This window comes from Ranitomeya variabilis, chromosome 3, assembly GCF_051348905.1.
Source record: "Ranitomeya variabilis isolate aRanVar5 chromosome 3, aRanVar5.hap1, whole genome shotgun sequence".
NCBI classification, from domain to species: domain Eukaryota; kingdom Metazoa; phylum Chordata; class Amphibia; order Anura; family Dendrobatidae; genus Ranitomeya; species Ranitomeya variabilis.
The window spans coordinates 512024419-512044412 of NC_135234.1; the positions used below are offsets into that span (position 1 = coordinate 512024419).

A 19994-nucleotide genomic window follows, 5' to 3' on the forward strand; every position below is an offset into this window, starting at 1 on the left:
GCCCTACCTGAGGTGTCTCAACCTAATACCCCCAGAGGGGGATAGGGAGGGTGCTTTTGTCACACCTTCAGGGGCCTTTATCCTCGCCTCGACCTCAACCCAGAAACCAAAAGGAATTGGGGAAGGAGGGGGGTCTCGACTTCGAACCAACACCCGAGGGGTTGGGGAAGGAGCAGCATGGGGAATAGCCATCTCAACTTCAACTGGGCACCCCATAATAGGGGGCCGAGGAAGGAGCCATGCCGGGGGTCTCACAGGAGACCCTCTTTTCTTCATCTGTAATCCCGTCGGAAAACGGGAAACGGAGTAAAACGGAGTAAAAATCTTTAGGTGTGCCTTCCTTTGCGACACTAAGCAAAAATTGGAGAAGGCTGATGCCGTCCAGGGTTGTATACTGCACAGGAGGAGCCACAGTTAATCTTTTTCAGATTATGCATAGTGTCGCCTCCTAGTGGACAGCAGCATAACACCCATGGTCCTGTGTCCCCCAATGAGGCGACAGAGTAATATACTAGACATCTACTCTTATATTTTACTTTTTATCTAAATCCATCAGTGTTGTCAAGAGGTAACGCCATCTGTTTTTATTTAAGTGATTTTCAGTTCAGTTCTTTGTGAGCATTACTCCGGTACGCATTTGCACGCTGTTTTGTTTTTTTTAATTACGGTACATAAACTAAATGTTTGCTGCTCACTTATTTCAAGAGGTCATCAGTATTCAAAACTATTTGCACAGACACCTGAGGATTTTCTTCAGGGACATCACCAGTAGTGACAACAATCTGCCGGTATTTCTATATCAAGTTGGAACCATAAGGTGGTGATGAGCGAGACGCACTCCACGCTTTCCTTCTCTGAATATAAGGCGGTAAACCACAGTGCTTTTTGTTTGCTGTTTTCATGGGAGAGAAACTGCTGCCAGAAGAGTCGGCCGAGCTAAGTAGCTTGATGGTTTTTGCAACTGCACTTGGGGACACTTTCAAAGTTTTCCCAATTTTTCGGACTGACGGACCTTCATTTCTTAACCCCTTCATGCCGCAGCCCGTTTTTGTGTTTTCGTTTTTTGCTCCCCTCCTTCCCAGAGCCATAACTTTTTTATTTTTCCGTCAATATGGCCATGTGAGGGCTTATTTTTTGCGGGACGTGTTGTACTTTTGAACAACACCATTGGTTTTACCATGTCTTGTACTAGAAAAAGGGAAAAAAATTCCAAGTGTGGTGAAATTGCAAAAAAAGTGTAATCCCACACTTGCTTTTTGTTTGGCTTTTTTGCTAGGTTCACTAAATGCTAAAACTGACCTGCCACTGTGATTCTCTAGGTCATTACGAGTTCATGGACACCAAACATGTGTAGGTTATTTTTTATCTAAGTAATGAAAAAAAATTCAAAATTTTGCTTTAAAAAAAAAAACAAAAAAAAAAACTTGCGCCATTTTCCGATACCCGTAGCGTTTCCATTTTTCGGGATCTTGGGTCAGGTGAGGGCTTATTTTTTGTGTGCCAAGCTGGGGTTTTTAATGATCCCACTTTTGTGCAGATACGTACTTTTGATCGCCCATTATTGCATTTTAATGCAATGTCGCGGCGACAAAATAAAAAACGTAATTCTGGAGTTTTTAATTTTTTTCTCGCTACGCCGTTTAACGATCAGGTTAATGCTTTTTATTGATAAATCGGGCGATTCTGAACACGGCGATACAAATATGTGTAGGTTTGATTTTATTTTTATTGTTTTATTTTGGATGGGGCGAAAGGGGGGTGATTTAAACTTTTATATTTTTTTTCATATTTTTTAAAACCTTTTTTTTTTTCAAACTTTTGCCATGCTTCAATAGCCTCCATGGGAGGCTAGAACCAGGCACAACTGGATTGGCTCAGCTACATAGTTTGTAAGCTTGCGAGCAGGGCCCTCATTCCTACTGGTATCTGTTTTGAACTGTGATTTCTGTTATGCTGTAATGTCTATTGTCTGTACAAGTCCCCTCTATAATTTGTAAAGCGCTGCGGAATATGTTGGCGCTATATAAATAAAAATTATTATTATTATTATAGCAGCGATCATCAGATCGCTGCTATGTAGCTGAATTGCAGGCTTGCTATGAGCGCCGACCACAGGGTGGCGCTCACAGCAGGCTGGCATCAGTAACCATAGAGATCTCAAGGACCTCTATGGTTACTATCCTGACGCATTGCTGACCCCCGATCATGTGACGGGGCTCAGCGATGTGATCATTTCTGGCTGCTCGGCCGGAAGCGCCGGTTAAATTGCGCTGTCAGCGTTTGACAGCGGCATTTAACTGGTTAATAGCAGCGGGTGAATCGCGCTTTCACCCGCCGCTATTGCGCGCACATGTCAGCTGTTCAAAACAGCTGACATGTCGCGACTTTGATGTGGACTCATCGCCGGAGCCTGCATTAAAGGGGGAGACACGACATGCGCTGTACTAGTACGGCGCATGTCGTGAATGGGTTAAAGTAATGGTGGCCACTCGTTTTCCTTTAGGGTATCAGAGCATCAGGATTTGGTCAGGATTTTTCATCAGTATTTGTAAGCAAAAACCAAGAGTGGGTGATAAATGCAGAAGTGGTGCATATGTTTCTATTATACTTTTCCTCTAATTGTTCCACTCCTGGTTTTGGCTTACAAATACTGATGAAAAATCCTGACCAAATCCTGATGCAATCCTGAACGTGGACACATACGCTTACTTAGCTGCTTTTTTTCTTGCCATAATACAAATTCTAGCAGTCTATTCAGTAGGACTATCAGCTGTGTATCCACCAGACTTCTGCACAACACAACTGATGGTCCCAACCCCATTTATAAGGCAAGAAATCCCACTTATTAAACCTGACAGGGCACACCTGTGAAGTGAAAACCATTCCCGGTGACTACCTCTTGAAGCTCATCAAGAGAATGCCAAGAGTGTGCCAAGCAGTCATCAAAGCAAAAGGTGACTACTTTGAAGAACCTAGAATATAAGACATAATTTCAGTTGCTTCACACTTTTTTGTTAAGTATATAATTCCACATGTGTTAATTCATAGTTTTGATGCCTTCAGTGTGAATGTACAATTTTCATAGTCATGAAAATACAGGAAAATCTTTAAATGAGAAGGTGTGTCCGAACTTTTGGTCTGTACTGTAGGTCTTATTATATCTTCCAGATGACCACCATCTCAAGCAGGTAAGGACAATACATATGCGGGCGCTTAATATGTACAGGAGCATGAATGCATGCTTACATGTGTATAAGAATTTGTCTAAAAATGTGTATTTGTATATAGATGTGTGTGCCAATGCAAGACTAAAGTCTAAAAAAACATTCCTGTGTGTGGAAACATGTAAGATCATGCAAGCTTTCAAAGTGTATGTGTGTGATAAAATGTGCTTGTCTGCACAGAATTTGCGTAAGAAAAGGCATGTCTGCATGTGAAGAAGTAGGGGTGTAAACCATGCTGTCCTATACAGAAAGAGTTGCCCATGAAATGCTTGAGATTGGAGTCCTACGTGGCATCTGGAGCACGTGATTGAACTGCGGCTGCTAAAAACAATTACATTGAAATTTGATTTTAGTTAAAGTGCGTCTATTAAACAAATTGCTTATTGATGAATGGATCTTGTTTTTTTCTAAGGAGTTGGTCCCATGTTGTCTGTTGAGTGCAGCGCTCCCCAGTCAGACTTCCTGTGTGCTGGGGAACGCTGCATTCCTACTTTTTCAATCAGATCGTTTTTATTGAACAAAAACTAAAGATTTACCGACAATTTGTTTTGATGATGTCATACAAATGGATAACTAGCCATTTACTACGCACTTGTTCCTATCACATGCTTCACTATGCCATGCCCTTCAGAAAACATTGTTCAAAGAGCCATATGTGTACAAAGGGAGAGACCTGTTCGTCACCTTGAGAAGTGCGGAAAGAAGCTTTAACTCTGGCGTTTCTGAGAAAAACATGGCAGGCTGCAGCCAGATTCCAATTCCTGCTGCCATGGTTTGGGCAGCATGAATACAGCTACATGTTCCCTTTAAGTTTACTGAGCCATGTTCCATGAGCCATGCACACACACACACAACCTGTCCCCAAAAATATACAATGAAGGAAGGAAGCATTTGATCCCTTGCTGATTTTGTAAGTTTGCCCACTGACAAAGACATGAACAGTCTGCAAAATGCAAATAAATTCATATACCGGTAATTAATACAATGTGATTTTCTGGATTTTATTTTTGATATTGTGTTCAAATTAACCTACCCTTAAAATTATAGATTGTTCATGTTTTTGTCAGTGGGCAAACATACAAAATCAGCAAGGGATCAAATAATTATTGCCTTCACTAATATATATCTATCTATTTACAAACCCTATCATGTCAATGGTAAAAGTTACAGTTCTAAGAATGTTGTTCCCTAGAGATTAAACTGGACATATGTGCTTATAAATTTTAGGGTGGGTCCTTCTAGTTATACTTCTTCTGGTGGGCATTGGGCACCCCAGTCCAATAAATGGGAGTCATTCAAGCTTCAAATGTTTTTGATGACAAGAGTAGCGATTCAGAATACTATCTGGCAAGAATAGTGATTGCGTCTACAATATGGCGGAAGTAGCAATTCAATCTACAATATTCTTGGTGTCAAATATACCAGGATCCCCGATGTAATGGAGGGAAAACAATAAAATCACTGAAAGGGCTTTTCCATTGAAAACAAGTTAGCACCTATCCAAAGGATGGGTGATAACTAACCGATCGGTGGCGGTTTGATTCGAGACTGATTTTTGATCCACATTACAAAATAAGAGTGGCAGGTTGGATACCCGGCCACGACTCCATTCTTTTTCTATGGGGCTGCTGTAAAAAGCTGACTGCAGAGCTAAGAAGTCCTATAGAGAATGAATAGACCAGCAGTCGAGCATGAACACTGTTGCTTCAGTCTAAGATAAATGTGTCTCATTCTGCTGGTTGGTGCAGGTTCCAGTGGCCAGACTCCCACCAATCAACAAGTTATCATCTCTTGGATATGGAAGAACTTGTTTTAACAAGACAACCCTTTAAATATAAGTGCACAGAGGCAAACAAAAGCTTTGATATTTTACAAACATAAAAAATAAAATTACTTTTTAATTTCCTATTTTATATGAAAACAGTGAACTTACATTTCAACTAAATCAATTTTGTTATGCACCTCTATCATGGTTTCAAGGAGCTTCTGTGGAACCTTCAAGTTCTGGAGAACGGAAAGCACACTTTTCTTCTGATTGTCAGCTTCCGGGTGGCTAATATCTCTTACATGAATTAATAAATCCTAATATGCAAAAAAACAAAACAAAACACCAAGACATGATGAAAACAGAGCAAGTATGGACCATCTAGATGAGATCATGAAAATGGTCAATTACTACCGTGAATGTCAGTCTGTTTATAACCCTTGTAATTACAAATATATGAAAGATGGTATTCCAAATGATAGCATGTTGTAATATTGTGATTCATTAGATGTTTTGATTAATGGAAATTTATGAGGAGCAATTCCTGATAATTTATACATTATAAATGTATGGCAGTCCTAGAGCTGATCCAAAAGTTTTGAAGGACCTGCAGGTGGGAGGTTCACAACAGCTCAGATACAGCAGCCATAGACTACCAACATGGCTGCTAGACCAGACCGCTGCGAATCTCCTACCTACATGAATCTTGGGCACCGCTTCTAATTCGTAGGCCGGCACAAAGAACGTATGGCATTGCACAGGACCTACTATTTAGAAGAGACGCTGGGAATTCCTGCAGGTAGGATGATCACTGGGCTTCCCATGTGGCCACTGGACCAGGGTCCCGCTAATCTTTTTCATTATCTATAGCTCGTCCAATGGCTGAAACAACTACTCAAAGCCATTTTAATAAACTTCATATTATTGCTAATAAAAAAAAAACATTAAAAATAAGACTAAGCCATGGCTTTTAGCCTAGTGTTCAAAGGGTTGTCCACTTTTCTAAATAATTTTTATAAAAAGGCTTTTCGAAGATAAATGGATGTCCTTTGTGACTGGTTTATCAGCTGTAGTTTGTGCAGATTGCCAGTAACAAATTCTCTATTCTTTGCAGTGCAACTGCAAAAAAGAAGCAACATGGTGTTCATTACTACCAAAGTATACTTCCAAGTTTTTCACTGCTAAAGGCCATCCTTCTCCAGGGGCTAATAGATACAAGTCCTGACTGGGAGACCCACTTCCATGAACACAATAGAAATACTAACAAAAAGTTATACTAATGCTAAGACTTTCCAGAAGACAGTGGTGCCCAATGTTAAGAGTTTCCGATGCTGGACTAAGATCTACAAATACAAGACTTACTGAATGGATAACATCCTCCAGTGTGGCAGAAAAGGACTCTATCAAATTGTGAGGGAGCTGAGACAGAAATCCAATAGTGTCCACATAAATCACTGGCATACGGCAAGGAAGTAATCCACCATGTGCGGTGACATCAAGAGTGGCAAAGAGCTGGTTTCGTGGATGTAAGTTTGAATCTCCTGTAAGTGCTTGGATTAATGTTGTTTTTCCTGTAATTACACACAATCAGGATTTAAAAGCCTTTTTTAAATGCATACATCATCGGAACTGACCAAGAGGCCTATGCCAGCATTGGAGAGTACAATTACTACACTGACCGGAGTTCGTGTAGCCCATTACAGAGATAATTGGAAACTCTCGTCGTCTGCGCTGGGTTCTTAGTAATTTTCTCTTATTCCTCAACTTATCCAAAGCTTTTTTAATCCTCATTTCTCTTTCTTTTAAAAGCCTCTGCTGGACCTCAATGAAGGTTTCACCTGAACAGAAAAAAAATATCAACACTGAAATAATACAGTTAAATTAAGAAGTATTTCAATTACACGTGTTTTGCTATACACACACAAAGGAAATAAGTGAGAGAGTGAGTGTGTGTGTGTGTGTGTGTGCGTGCGCGCTTGCGTGCGTGTCAGAACAAAAGAAAAAAAAAAGTAGCAAATTGGACATCATTTCATACAAATTTCCGGACAAAATTGTTTTAACCGTCCCTAAATTGTGGATAAACAGCTTTGTTTCAAGCATGTGATGCTAGTTCAGATGCACCTGTGGCAAATAGTGAAGAGTACCTTGGGCATGCTCGGATAATATTTTCTAATCCCTGTGGCTTCATGTTTTGCGGCAGAAGACAGCCGCAACACATGCAGCGATTACCTGTTTGTTAGGCAATGCCTGAATATGTAGCGTCTGCCTACCACAGCGAAACATGCAGCCGCAGGTATTAGAAAGTAAAACCAGAGCACACCCAAGATACTCTGATAACAGCCGAGCGTGCTGGGATAATGAGCACGCTCATCACTAGTGGCAAGTAACAGATGAGGGCAATTATGAAAATCACACCTGAAACCACAAAAAAAAATAGGAAATGTTGCCTCAATCTTTGCATTGTGTGTCTGTGTGTGCCACACTAAACATGGAGAACAGAAACTGAAGTGAACAGTCTGAGGACTTGAGAACCAAAATTGTTGAACAATGTCAAGGTTACAAGTCCATCTCCATCTTGATGTTCCTTTGTACACTGTGCACAACACATATTTCACTGTTGTTAGTGGTCCTTTGTGGTTGGTAAGAAAAAGTGAAAAATATACTTTATATTTTTCCTTACATTGTTCCCTGATGGCAGCACAAAATTTTTTTTTTTTAAAAATATTAAGCACCATGCATTACAAAAGAAGGCAAAAATGAAGTGATAGAGAAAACAGGATTTTTGGTTGCTAACCGTAAAATTTGTTTCTCGGAGCCTTCATTGGGGGACACAGGAAACCATGGGTGTATGCTGCTGCTGCTAGGAAGTTGACACTATGTTCAAAAAAGTTAGCTCCTCCTCCGCTGTGTACACCCCACCGAACGGCACTGGGATAATCAGTTAGTGAGAAAGCACTAGCAGAAGCAAACATGTAAAAGAGAATAAAACACACAAACTCAAACTGTAATGGTAACTTCACACTGAACAACTTAACAACGATAACGATAGCGATCCGTGACGTTGCAGCGTCCTGGATAGCGATATCGTTGTGTTTGACACGCAGCAGCGATCAGGATCCTGCTGTGACATCGTTGGTCGGAGCTAGAAGGCTAGCACCTTATTTCGTCGCTGGATCACCCGCTGACATCGTTGAATCGGCGTGTGTGACGTGGATTCAGCGATGTCTTCACTGGTAACCAGGGTAAACATTGGGTACTAAGCACAGGGCCGCGCTTAGTAACCCAATATTTACCCTGGTTACCATTGTAAATGTAAAAAAAACCAAACACTACATACTTACATTCCGGTGTCTTTCGCGTCCCCCGGCGTCCGCTTCCCTGCACTGTGTCAGCGCCGGCCGGCCGTAAAGCAGAGCACAGCGGTGACGTCAGCGCTCTGCTTTAGGGCCGGCGCTGACACAGTGCAGGGAAGCGGACGCCGGGGGACGCGACAGACACCGGAATGTAAGTATGTAGTGTTTGTTTTTTTTTACATTTACACTGGTAACCAGGGTAAACATCGGGTTACTAAGTGCGGCCCTGCGCTTAGTAACCCGATGTTTACCCTGGTTACCCGGGGACTTCGGCATCGTTGGTCGCTGGAGAGCTGTCTGTGTGACAGCTCTCCAGCGACCACACAACGATGAAACAGCGACGCTGCAGCGATCGGCATCGTTGTCTATATCGCTGCAGCGTCGCTTAATGTGACGGTACCGTAACAGTAAAATACAGTAAACAGAGCTGTTCAACATGGGAGGGTGCTATGTCCCCCAATGAAGGCTCCCTGAAACAGATTTTACGTCAAGCAACCAAAAATCCTGTTTTCTCTATTGCTTCATTGGGGGACACAGGAAACCGTGGGACATCCCAAAGCAGTACCCAAGGGGAGGGAACAGTAGACAACTCCAAACAGGTCAGAGAACTCACCACCACCGCCTGCAAGGTCTTTCTACCCAAGCTGGCATCCGCCAAAGCGTAGGCATGGACCCTGAAAAAAAAAAAAAATTTGCAAACATGTGGACAACCGATTACCGCTCTGCAGAGCTGCAGGGCAGAGGTCCTATGTGTACCGCCAGGAGGCGCCCACTGCCCGGGTAGAGTGTGCCTTAAACCCAGAAGAAGGCGCTCTGCTCTGACCCGGTAAGCCTACAATTGCATCCAGATCCAACGAGCAATAGTCGACCTGTAGACCAGAAGGCCTCTAACGCACAAGCCCATGTTCTGAAAAGGGGGGGCAGCCTTAGCCGGAAGACGCACGTCGCCCTGACCAGGTAATCTGATGAGAGAGAGTGCTACGGAGGATGAGTCTGAGACGCATGAAAGGAAGGGAATCAAGAATGACGGACAGAGCCATGATGAGAACGTCGGCGAGCTACGGGAAGAGCACTGAACCTGTGATGCACAGATTGTGCAAAACCACTGTCACAGATTCTGCGAGACTCTGGGAGTGGTCGAGGGCCCGAAAAAGAAGACGATAAAATGAAAATGGACCCGCACCTTCCAAAACGCAGGAATCTCTAATGCCCTGAAGAAAAAGGGACATGGATAAAGGCTTCCATGGAACAAAAAAACTCCTGCGGTTCCCAGGAGGCAATTACTGAACGAAGAGACTCCATCCTGAAAAGTCAAAGACGGACTCTTCGGTTCAGCAGTCTTCGATCCACGTTCAGCCATGCGGAGTAAAATCCACCAGGACTGTTCCTGGGAGATCTACCCCTTGCGTCATGGAAAAGCTCAGAGGAGGATTTAAAGGAGACCTTTTTCCTAACTTGGCTTCTCTTGAAGGGAAACGAAAGGGAACGTTGAAAGTGCCGAAAATCACGTGACAAAGGAGAACGACACGGTTTAGCCTTAGGAAGGGGAGAAGGAGAGAGCTTGTCTCTCCGGTGGCCTCCTTAATAAATTTGGTCCAACTTGGGGCCAAACAGACGGAAACCCTGGAAAGGCAAGTTGGTAAGGGACTAGGATAAGTCTGCCTGCCACGCCTTAAGCTACATGGTCCTTTGGATGGCCACGATATTGCTGGGTGCCCAAGCAGCGGCGTCCAAGGAGGCGGATACCATGTTCTTCCCTGCAAGAGAAATCTGGTCTGCGGGGTTGGCCAATTCCTCCGGTCGCGCTCTAGAAAGAATGCCCCGACGGAGCAGCTAGCCCATGCGGCTGTAGACTATGCCACCCAGGTGGAGGCAAAGGCAGGGCAAAGTGCAGAGGCGGCCGCTTCAAAGGCTGACCTTGCCAAGGACAATGAGCCTGTCATTGGTATCCTTGAGGGATGCTCCATCTGGGAGAGGAAGGACCGTACTGATGGAAAGTCTGGAAACCGGAGGGTCCACAGTCAGAGAAGTGGTCCAGTTCTCAGCGAGGTCAGGAGAGAAGGGATACGACACCGAGGCGCTTCCCTGTTTAGAAGCAGCTGGTTTGGTTGTCCCATTCCTTGGAAAGTAGCTCCTCAAATTCAGTATGAAGGGCAAAGACCTTAGGAGTTGATTTCTACTGTCTAAACGAAACCACCTTTTCTGCGGGATTCATAGCGGTATCCTTAATGTTAAAGGTCTAGTTGACTGCCACGATGAAGCTCTGGACCATGTCTCTGCTATTAGAGGTGCGGTGAGAATCTGAGTAATCCTCAGACGATACATCCAAAACCACCATGGCTGACTCTGGGGAAGAGGACCGGGAAAAATGTCTGCTGGAGGAGGCCAGAGAGAGAAAGGGAGTGGGAGGAAGAAGTAGAACGGCCCTTGCTGGTAGGCACAGCCGGAGAGGCCTGCGATCCGCTAGTAATGGCGGAGGTAGGAAGAGACATACTATCAAGAGGGGACACCAGGGTCTGGGACACCCTGGTGAGGTCCATGACAGATTGGGACAGAGAGGTAGCCCACACTGGGATAGGGGCACCACTCTCTCCTGGGGCAGAAGGACTCCTGGGAAGCGGGCACAGGGGGGCAGCTGCAGTGCTGACAGAAGGGAGACGACTGACCTGAAGGGAGTTTACATTTATGTGAGCAGGTTGCGGGATGCAGTGACGGGACAGGAGGCAGAGAAAGGGTTAACAACTTTACGTAACAGGAGATACTCCACGCAGGGAGGTAATGGGTTAAACAGGGGAATAAACAGTACAGTTTGTAAAGAAAATTCAGGGATAAAGAGCAACAGATAGAGCAACGGCAGTTCTGTTGAATTCTGGCTGAATTCAGTAGCTCCTCAGACTATGAAGTCAATAGCGCCGGCAACGGCAGGCGCGGTGTCCTTTCCAGTGGTGTCCTGTAAACAACAATGCCTCGTCTTTTGGCGACAGCGGTTGGTCTCCGGTACCTTCCGCTGCCCCTAGTCCATATGCTAAAGTGGCTGGCAAGGGTACAGGCCACAGTCCAGTAGAACAGTATTGAAGCCAGCATATTAGGTATGTGGTAACAATTTATCGTGGCGAACCTCAGAATAATTCAATATGCTAAACGGACAAATAGGGGCCAGCTGCCAAAATACATACAAAAAAAGAAAAGAGAAAACAAGCAGCCATATGGTCCCATAAAAGATAAATATTTATTAATGAACATTAAAACACCAAGCAGGATACAGAGATGCAGTACAGGGAATAAATATACATTTCCTAGTGGCCATAGATAACGGGCCAGAAGAGCCAACCCACAGTCCGTGCTAATATAATTATAGAATATTTGGAGACAATACCCATACCTAATACCAGATATACATATATTCACAAGGCAAGTGCCTACGCATGGGAAGCATTACATGTCATGTTATAAAAATTAACATACAAAGGCACCACGGACAAAATGGGCAGGCAGTCAGGCCCGACCCCGACGCGCGTTTCGGAGCGGGCAGCTCCTTCATCAGGGGTCGGGCCTGACTGCCTGCCCATTTTGTCCGTGGTGCCTTTGTTGGGTATGTTAATTTTTATAACATGACATGTAATGCTTCCCATGAGTAGGCACTTGCCTTGTGAATATATGTATATCTGGTATTAGGTATGGGTATTGTCTCCAAATATTCTATAATTATATTAGCACGGACTGTGGGTTGGCTCTTCTGGCCCGTTATCTATGGCCACTAGGAAACGTATATTTATTCCCTGTACTGCATCTCTGTATCCTGCTTGGTGTTTTAATGTTCATTAATAAATATTTATCTTTTATGGGACCATATGGCTGATTGTTTTCTCTTTTCTTTTTTTCACAGTCCAGTAGAGCCCAACGTGGCTCGGCAAATATACACTGGCAAAATCAGGGTCTCCCGTGAGCGGAAAAGTATATGCTGGTAAGGTGGGTTACACAAGTCTATCCAGTACTCGGTTCTCTCTTTGCGGCACGTGCGCTGTACTCACGGTCATGAAGCACATGGCACCTCGATCTCTGTCAGATACTGGGCGTGCTGCAGTTTCCTCTCTATGCTGCGCGCTGCCTGTTCCCGCCAAGACTGAAGTGCTGACAAGCACTGGCGCGCTGCTTCTCCGGCGGGGTGCTGCACCCAATCTCCCTCTGGCAGTACGCACACAGTACTCACTAGCCCGGGACGTTCAACACCTCGCTCCGTGGTGACCAACCGGGCACACTGCACGTCTCTCCTCACAGTCTCTGTCAGTGGTGGCGGGGGAGCTCGAGCACAGGCCTGCACGATGCTGGTGCTCCCAGGACGGAGCACTCCTCTCCCTGGCTGCTGCTGATGCTCCCAGGATGGAGCACTTCTCTCCCTGGCGGCTGCTGCCCCCGGCGCAGCGGTCCCTCTGCAGACGGCGGGGCAGCCTCTCCGTGCGGCCTGTCCCGGGTTGCTGCCAAACTGCCCTCTGCTGTACACGCTTTCTGCTTTATCTCTCCCCGTCCCCCTAGGTCAGGAGGAAGGTCCAGCTTGTTTTTGCTTCCCTCCAGAAACAGTAGATCCAGCCTCGACAGTTCCGGCCCCGGCAAGCAGGTACCCGCGCTTCCTGTCTTAGCAGTGGACACTGCAGACTCCCACACAGCACGCTGCCACACCGATCTCCTCTATCCAGATGACTGATGAAGGTCATGTGTTGACCGAAATGTCTCATTTATTTCTGGAATTTCTTCACTCAAATTAGTTCTTGAACACACCTATACGAGTGCCAAGTACTTCTACATCACAAAGTGCCTGACAAGAGCAGAAGAAGAGGAAGTAGGAGAGCGAGAGCGCTCTCCTTTAGAGATATGCATGACAAGAAGCAGTCCCACTAACTGATGGTCCCAGAAGGTTAGGGGACAGAGAGCTGAGGAGAGTGTCAGTCTGCAGAGCAGAGATACTCACAGGAAAAAGCAGGTCCTGAAGAACTGCTCCCAGGCTTTAGTCCAGGAGAAACAAAGAAGGCTGCAGGGCGATTGCCGGAAAAGGGGGGCGTGGGCTAAAAAGCCTGCTTACTGAGTAAAGAGGCAGAGAAAACCTCTCAATGGAGCAGGGAGGAGTGGGCGGAGTTAACCGCCAGAGTCAGGAAGAGGTGGTGTCATCAACAGGCGGGAGAAAAACCCGCCCGAAGACACTGCGGAGGAGGCGGGGCCAAATGCCGGGACTAGGCCACGCTGAAGCCAGGGCCTAAATTAGTGGCAGAGGCCCAGGGAGCAGGGGAGGGCGGTGCCATGGCTCGGAAGCGAAGATCCAGTACTGAAGACCGTGTCAAACATTACACCGTCAGGTAACCACTAGAATAAAGGCAGAAACAGGCCCCATATACTGTAGAAACCCCTGAATAAAAATTTTTGGGAAGAGGGAAAGGGAGGGGGGGTGAGACTCATCCATCTTCTTCAATGTCTTATCTTCATCTTTCTTTATCCTCTTCTTTCTTCATTACTCGGATCTTCTCCTCTGACACCTCTGGACTGGAATCTGGCGGAGAGAGAGAAATAGAGATGTACTTTTCCTGAAGACGTCCAAGAATCTGAGTATGAGGGACGTCCATGCCTCTACACTACACGATAGGCTCTGGTGGCCGAGTGGGTAGGAGATGTGGGCCAGGACCAAAAACGGGTCATCTAAACACTTTTCTGTTTTAGGGGGTGGGGTCCTGACGACTAGACATATTAGAATACGGGGTGGCAGTACATGCCGTACTCCTAGTCTCTACGTGGGAGTACAGTTGTGACTGTTCATACTGTAGCCCTCCAGAGGTAAAGGAGAAGATCCATCTGAAAAGAAACAACGAACACTGAGGTAGATATGGGTCTAATAAAAAGACCGGTGTCCACCTCCTACTGACACGAAGCTAAACTGATTATCCCAGTGCCAGTCAGTGGGGGCGGAGGAGGAGCTAACTTTTTTTTGTGCATAGTTTCAGCCTCCTAGTGGCAGCAGCATACACCCATGGTTTCCTGTGTCCCCCCTATGAAGCGAAAGAGAAAAGTATTTTAACATTGCAACAAGAAAAACATTATGAAGCTGTTAATAGAGCATGTAAGTTAACACTAGAAAATGTGATTGGTCAGGATGAAAAGGGGGTTATAAGGGAGACTGGTCTGGTCATGAATTAACTGATCAAAAACTTGGTATCACTAATTAGACTGACTCAAAAGAATAAAGTTATTTATTCACATTGTTTCAAGTTATATAATGCATTATGGAAAAAATGTATGTGTGTCTGCTGTCGCTTGGAGATTGATAGTACAGCACAGGCACAGAAGGAATGTCATGTGCAAAATAAATATAGCCTCATTCCTTTTATAAGAGTGTATTTTGAGCCCTTTTCATGGTGTTTAGTCTGTGATGCTGATTGTAATGTCAGCACTACATGGTGATACCTAATAGAATTCGGTATCTGACAAATTAGCGGGTTAGTGTGCAATCTATATATATAATTGTCTAAGGGGTACTTCCGTCTTTCTGTCTGTCGGCAACTTCCGTCACGGAAATCCCGCGTTACTGATTGGTCGCGCCAGCTGCCTGTCATGGCTGCCGCGACCAATCAGCGACGGCCACAGTCCTATTAGTCCCTCCCTACTCCCCTGCAGTCAGTGCCTGGCGCTCGCTCCATACTCCCCGCAGTCACCGCTCACACAGGGTTAATGCCAGCGGTAACGGACCACGTTATGCCTCGGGTAACTTACTCCGTTATCGCCGCTATTAACCCTGTGTGACCAAGTTTTTACTATTGATGCTGCCTATGCGGCGTCAATAGTAAAAACATCTAATGTTAAAAATAATTAAAAAAAATAAAAAATCATTATATACTCACCTTCTGCCGCCTTTCCGGCTTCTCGCGACGTTCCGGTGCCAAGGATGGTATGCCAGAAGGACCTTCCATGACGTCACGGTCATGTGACCGCGACGTCATCACAGGCCCTGCGCGAGAAGGACCTGCCGTGACGTCACGGTCATGTGACCGCGACGTCATCACACCCCGGGACCGGAAGCTGCCGCCTGCACCGAACACAGGCGACAGAACTACAAGGGGCCCCTCGGAAGGTGAGTATATGTTTATTTTTTATTTTTTAACCTGTGACATACAGTACATGGCTGGGCAATATACAAAGTGGCTCTGTGCTGTATACTACGTGGCTGGGCAATATACTACGTCGCTGGGCAATATACTACGTGACTGGCCAATATACTACATCGCTGGGCAATATACTACGTCGCTGTGCAATATACTACGTCGCTGTGCAATATACTACGTGACTGGGCAATATACTACGTGGCTGGGCAATATACTACGTCACTGGGCAATATACTACGTGGGCTGTGCAATATACTATGTGGACATGCATATTCTAGAATACCCGATGAGTTAGAATCGGGCCACAATCTAGTCTATTATATATACCTCTACTGAGGACTGATATATTAACCCAGCAGAGGTTGGATGTTAGGCTATTTACACTAACCCTGAGTAGGGAAATTTGAGGTATTGATATAGGGTTCTAGTGTAATAGAGTAATTTACTTAGGGCTAGAGTGCAATAAGTGTCACTTTCCCTTTTCCTTTTTTGTTTTCAGTGTTTATTTATCAGTGTCCACTATCTAAATCAAAAGTGGATAGACTGCACATAATTTATAGTGGCCGTTTAAATTTATGTATTATATTAAAAGTTATGTTTTAGGTATTAGTTGTCCACCGCAGTCAGTGAATTTTTTATATAATGCATTATGGGCCAGATTCAAAATAACATTTGCGCCTGTTTTTTAACCCCTTCGTGACCTTGAGATTTTCCGTGTTCGTTTTTCGATCCCCTCCTTCCCAGAGCCATAACTTTTTTATTTTTCCGTCAATATGGCCATGTGAGGGCTTATTTTTTGTGAAGCGAGTTGTACTTTTCAACAATATCATTGGTTTTAACATGTCGTGTACTAGAAAACGGGAAAAAAATTCCAAGTGCGGTGAAATTGCAAAAAAAGTGCAATCCCACACTGGTTTTTTGTTTGGCTTTTTTACTAGTTTCATTAAATGCTAAAACATGTATAGGTTCTCTTTTATCTAAGTGGTGAAAAAAAATTCCAAACTTTGCTAAAAAAAAAAAAAAAAAAAAGCGCTATTTTCCGATACCTGTAGCGTCTCCATTTTTCGTGATCTGTGGTCGGTTGAGGGCTTATTTTTTGCATTCCAAGCTGACGTTTTTAATGATACCACTTTTGTGCAGATACATTCTTTTGATCGCCCATTATTGCATTTTAATGCAATGTGGCGGGACCAAAGAAACGTAATTCTGGCGTTTCAAATTTTTTTCTCGCTACGCCATTTAGCGATCAGGTTAATCCTTTTTTTATTGATAGATCGGGCGATTCTGAACACGGCGATACTAAATGTGTAGGTTTTTTTATTGTTTTATTTTGAATGGGGCGAAAGGGGGGTGATTTAAACGTTTATATATTTATTTATTTTTTCACTTTTTTTTTTTTACTTTTGCCATGCTTCGATAGCCTCCATGGGAGGCGAGAAGCTGGCACAACGTGATCGGCTCAGCTACATGAGAGTGATCATCAGATTGCTGCTATGCAGCAGAAATGCAGGTGTGAAATGCAGGTGTGCTACGAGAGCGCCGACCAAAGGGTGGTGCTCACAGCAATCTGGCATCAGTAACCATAGAGGTCTCAAGGACCTCTATGGTTACTATCCTGATGCATCGCTGACCCCCCCGATCATGTGACGGGGGTCGGTGATGCGCTCATTTCTGGCCCGAAGGCCGGAAGCGCCGGTTAAATGTCGCTGTCAGCGTTTGACAGCGGCATTTAACTAGTTAATAGCGGCAGGTGGATCGCGATTCCACCCGTCGCTATTGCGGGCACACGTCAGCTGTTCAAAACCGCCAGAGCCCGCATCAAAGCGGGGGTTCTGACCTTGGACGTACTATCCCGTCCGAGGTCAGAAAGGGGTTAATTGAATTTTACACCTTTACTATACTATACTATTTTTTTTTATTGGTTTTATTTTATGCTCACCACTATGGGCTGAGCTTTGAGTTTTCAGATGATTCAGTTGCAAATATACTCCAGTCCCCCCGAAATGATTTTTTTAATGTATACCAGTTATTTTGGTGAGATTTTTGCATTCAAAACATGCAACTGAAACACAAAGGGAAAAAAATAAAATATCGCATGCGCCATTTTTTAAGAATTTGCCGCCGAACACCAACAATAAATACCACCAGGCAGGTAAAAAAGAAAAGTGACTTGGGAAAAAAAGAGGGATTTTTGGTTCTTACAGTAAAATCTCTTTCTTGGAGCCTTCATTGGGGGACACAGGTAACCATGGGTGTATGCTGCTGTCACTAGGAGGCTGACACTATGCAAATAAAGAAGAAGTAACTCCTCCTCGGCAGTATACACCCTCTGACAGGCACCAGGCAACTCAGTTGGTGCAAAAGCAGTAGTAGGAACAGGTAATATAAACACTCAACCTATGTACCAACCCACAACAACGGCACGTTAGCCAACACGGTACAACTTCAAGGGAGGGTGCTGTGTCCCCCAATGAAGGCTCCAAGAAAGAGATTTTAAGGTAAGAACCAAAAATCCCTCTTTCTTTCTCACCTCATTGGGGGACACAGGTAACCATGGGATGTCCAAAAGCAGTCCCTAGGGCAGGTATTCTGCAGAAAAATAGGGATTTTTGTGTACTCACCGTAAAATCCTTTTCTCCAAGCCATTCATTGGGGGACACAGACCATGGGGTGTATGCTGCTGCCACCAGGAGGCTGACACTAAGTATTACAAAGAAAGTTAGCTCCTCCCCTGCAGTATACACCCCCTCTGCTGGCTCCCAGCTAACCAGTTCGGTGCAAAAGCAGTAGGAGATCAATAACAACATATAAGCGTATAGCATGTCACATTATATATGAGAGTATAACATATCAAATGATAAAAACAAATACAACTAATAATAGGGAGGGAGCTGTGTCCCCCAATGAATGGCTCGGAGAAAAGGATTTTACGGTGAGTACACAAAAATCCCTATTTCTCCTTCGCCTCATTGGGGGACACAGACCATGGGACGTCCCAAAGCAGTCCCTGGGTGGGGACAACATCAGATCAGGCCGTGTAACCGCTACTTACAAGTGCGCCAAGGCGGCCTGCAAAGTCCGCCTGCCCAGACTCACATCTGTGGAAGTGTGTGAATTATAGTGCTTCAAGAATGCATGCGGACTGGAGGAATTCGCAAGCTTGCGGTCGTGCTTGCCGACGCCTAGAGCCCTGAGACAGGGAGATAGGCTGACATCTAGCACGGAAGGACTCCTGGATGGTGAAAAGAATCCACCAGGCTAACGTGGCCGATGAACACGGCTAAACCCTTCCTGTGACCGTCGGGAAGCCTACTTACCATCGAGAAGCCCAAGCAAAGTGTCCAACCTTCGGAAGGACGCCGTCCTCAATATGTACTCACTTGGAGCACTCACTTCTTCCAGATTATGGAGAACCCATTCCGTTGTGTGGACTGGAGCCGAAAGAGATGAGAGGACGATGCCCCTGCAACAGTGGGAATACAAAACCACCTTGGCAACGAGGGAAGGGGATGGCTTGAGGGCAACGATGCATTGATGGTAATAAGGAAAAAAGACTGAAAGGAACAGAGTGGCAAGCTCTGAAGACTCATCAGGATGACAAGAACGCAGAGAAAAAAGGGGAGTGACGTTCCCTGATAGTAAAGTCTTTCTGGATCGAAAAAGGAGTCTACTGTAAGATCCCCAGGACCATTAAGGTCCCCCAGATCTAACGGTACGCGGTAGGGAAGAACTACAGGTGAAGGCTCCCTGCGAGAAGGTCCATATTTCCAGTTTTGACGAAATAAGACGGAGAAATACTAGTACCGCAAGCGAGAAAACCTGACATGGTCAGTGCGGGTCTCCCGGGATCACTGGGGGCCTTTTCTGCTTCCAAAAAGATCTCAAGACGTAGTGGAAGAGGAGTTATGGAAATTGGTACCGTGGAAGAAACGGAGCATGCACTGCGATGGACTTGGATCTTGAAGCCAAACCATGAACTGGAGTACATAGGCGTTCAGCTTGGACGCCATCCGACCTACATCTGGAGTACTCCAGTGAAGGCAGATGTGAAGGAAGACTTCCGAGTGAAGTTCCCACTCACTTGAGGAGAAAACCCTGACGGCTGAATATGTCAGCCGCCCAGTGTTCTACTCCAGGGACATGTACTGTTGAGATCACCGAATGATAGATCTCGGCCCATCAGAGAGTGCGAGGTACCTCGGCCATGGCGCTTGACTGTGGGTACCTGCGAGATGATTGATGTATGGCACAGCCGTGGCATTATCCAAATTGAAGACGGATGGTTGACCCGCCTAAGGGCAGTGGACCTGCTGTAGGATTAGCCGTACTGTTCGGATCCCCAGAGAAATGATCGGGAGAAGAAGACGGGCATTGGTATCCCTAATAACCATTGGACCAGAAGAAGGCTCTGGATGAGGAAGGAGCTTAGAGACTACCTTTTGAAAGCCTGATTGACTTGCTGAAAACGAGTGGAGCAAAAGAAAACTACTTCCGTTTTCGTCTTATTGCT

The 19994-nt window shown here is 45.2% G+C and overlaps 1 protein-coding gene across 3 annotated transcripts in view; it reads right to left on the reverse strand.

The window, feature by feature from the left end:
• Window positions 1-19994, reverse strand: part of GTPBP6 (GTP binding protein 6) — a 59437-nt gene that overhangs the window by 18742 nt on the left and 20701 nt on the right. For all 3 annotated transcript variants that reach the window (XM_077296909.1, XM_077296910.1, XM_077296911.1), the window contains exons 6-8: window positions 6669-6827; window positions 6352-6560; window positions 5158-5306 (exon numbers count right to left, since the gene is read on the reverse strand). In XM_077296909.1, the coding sequence (XP_077153024.1) occupies window positions 5158-5306; window positions 6352-6560; window positions 6669-6827 (517 nt within the window). The remainder of the gene's footprint in view (window positions 1-5157; window positions 5307-6351; window positions 6561-6668; window positions 6828-19994) is intronic.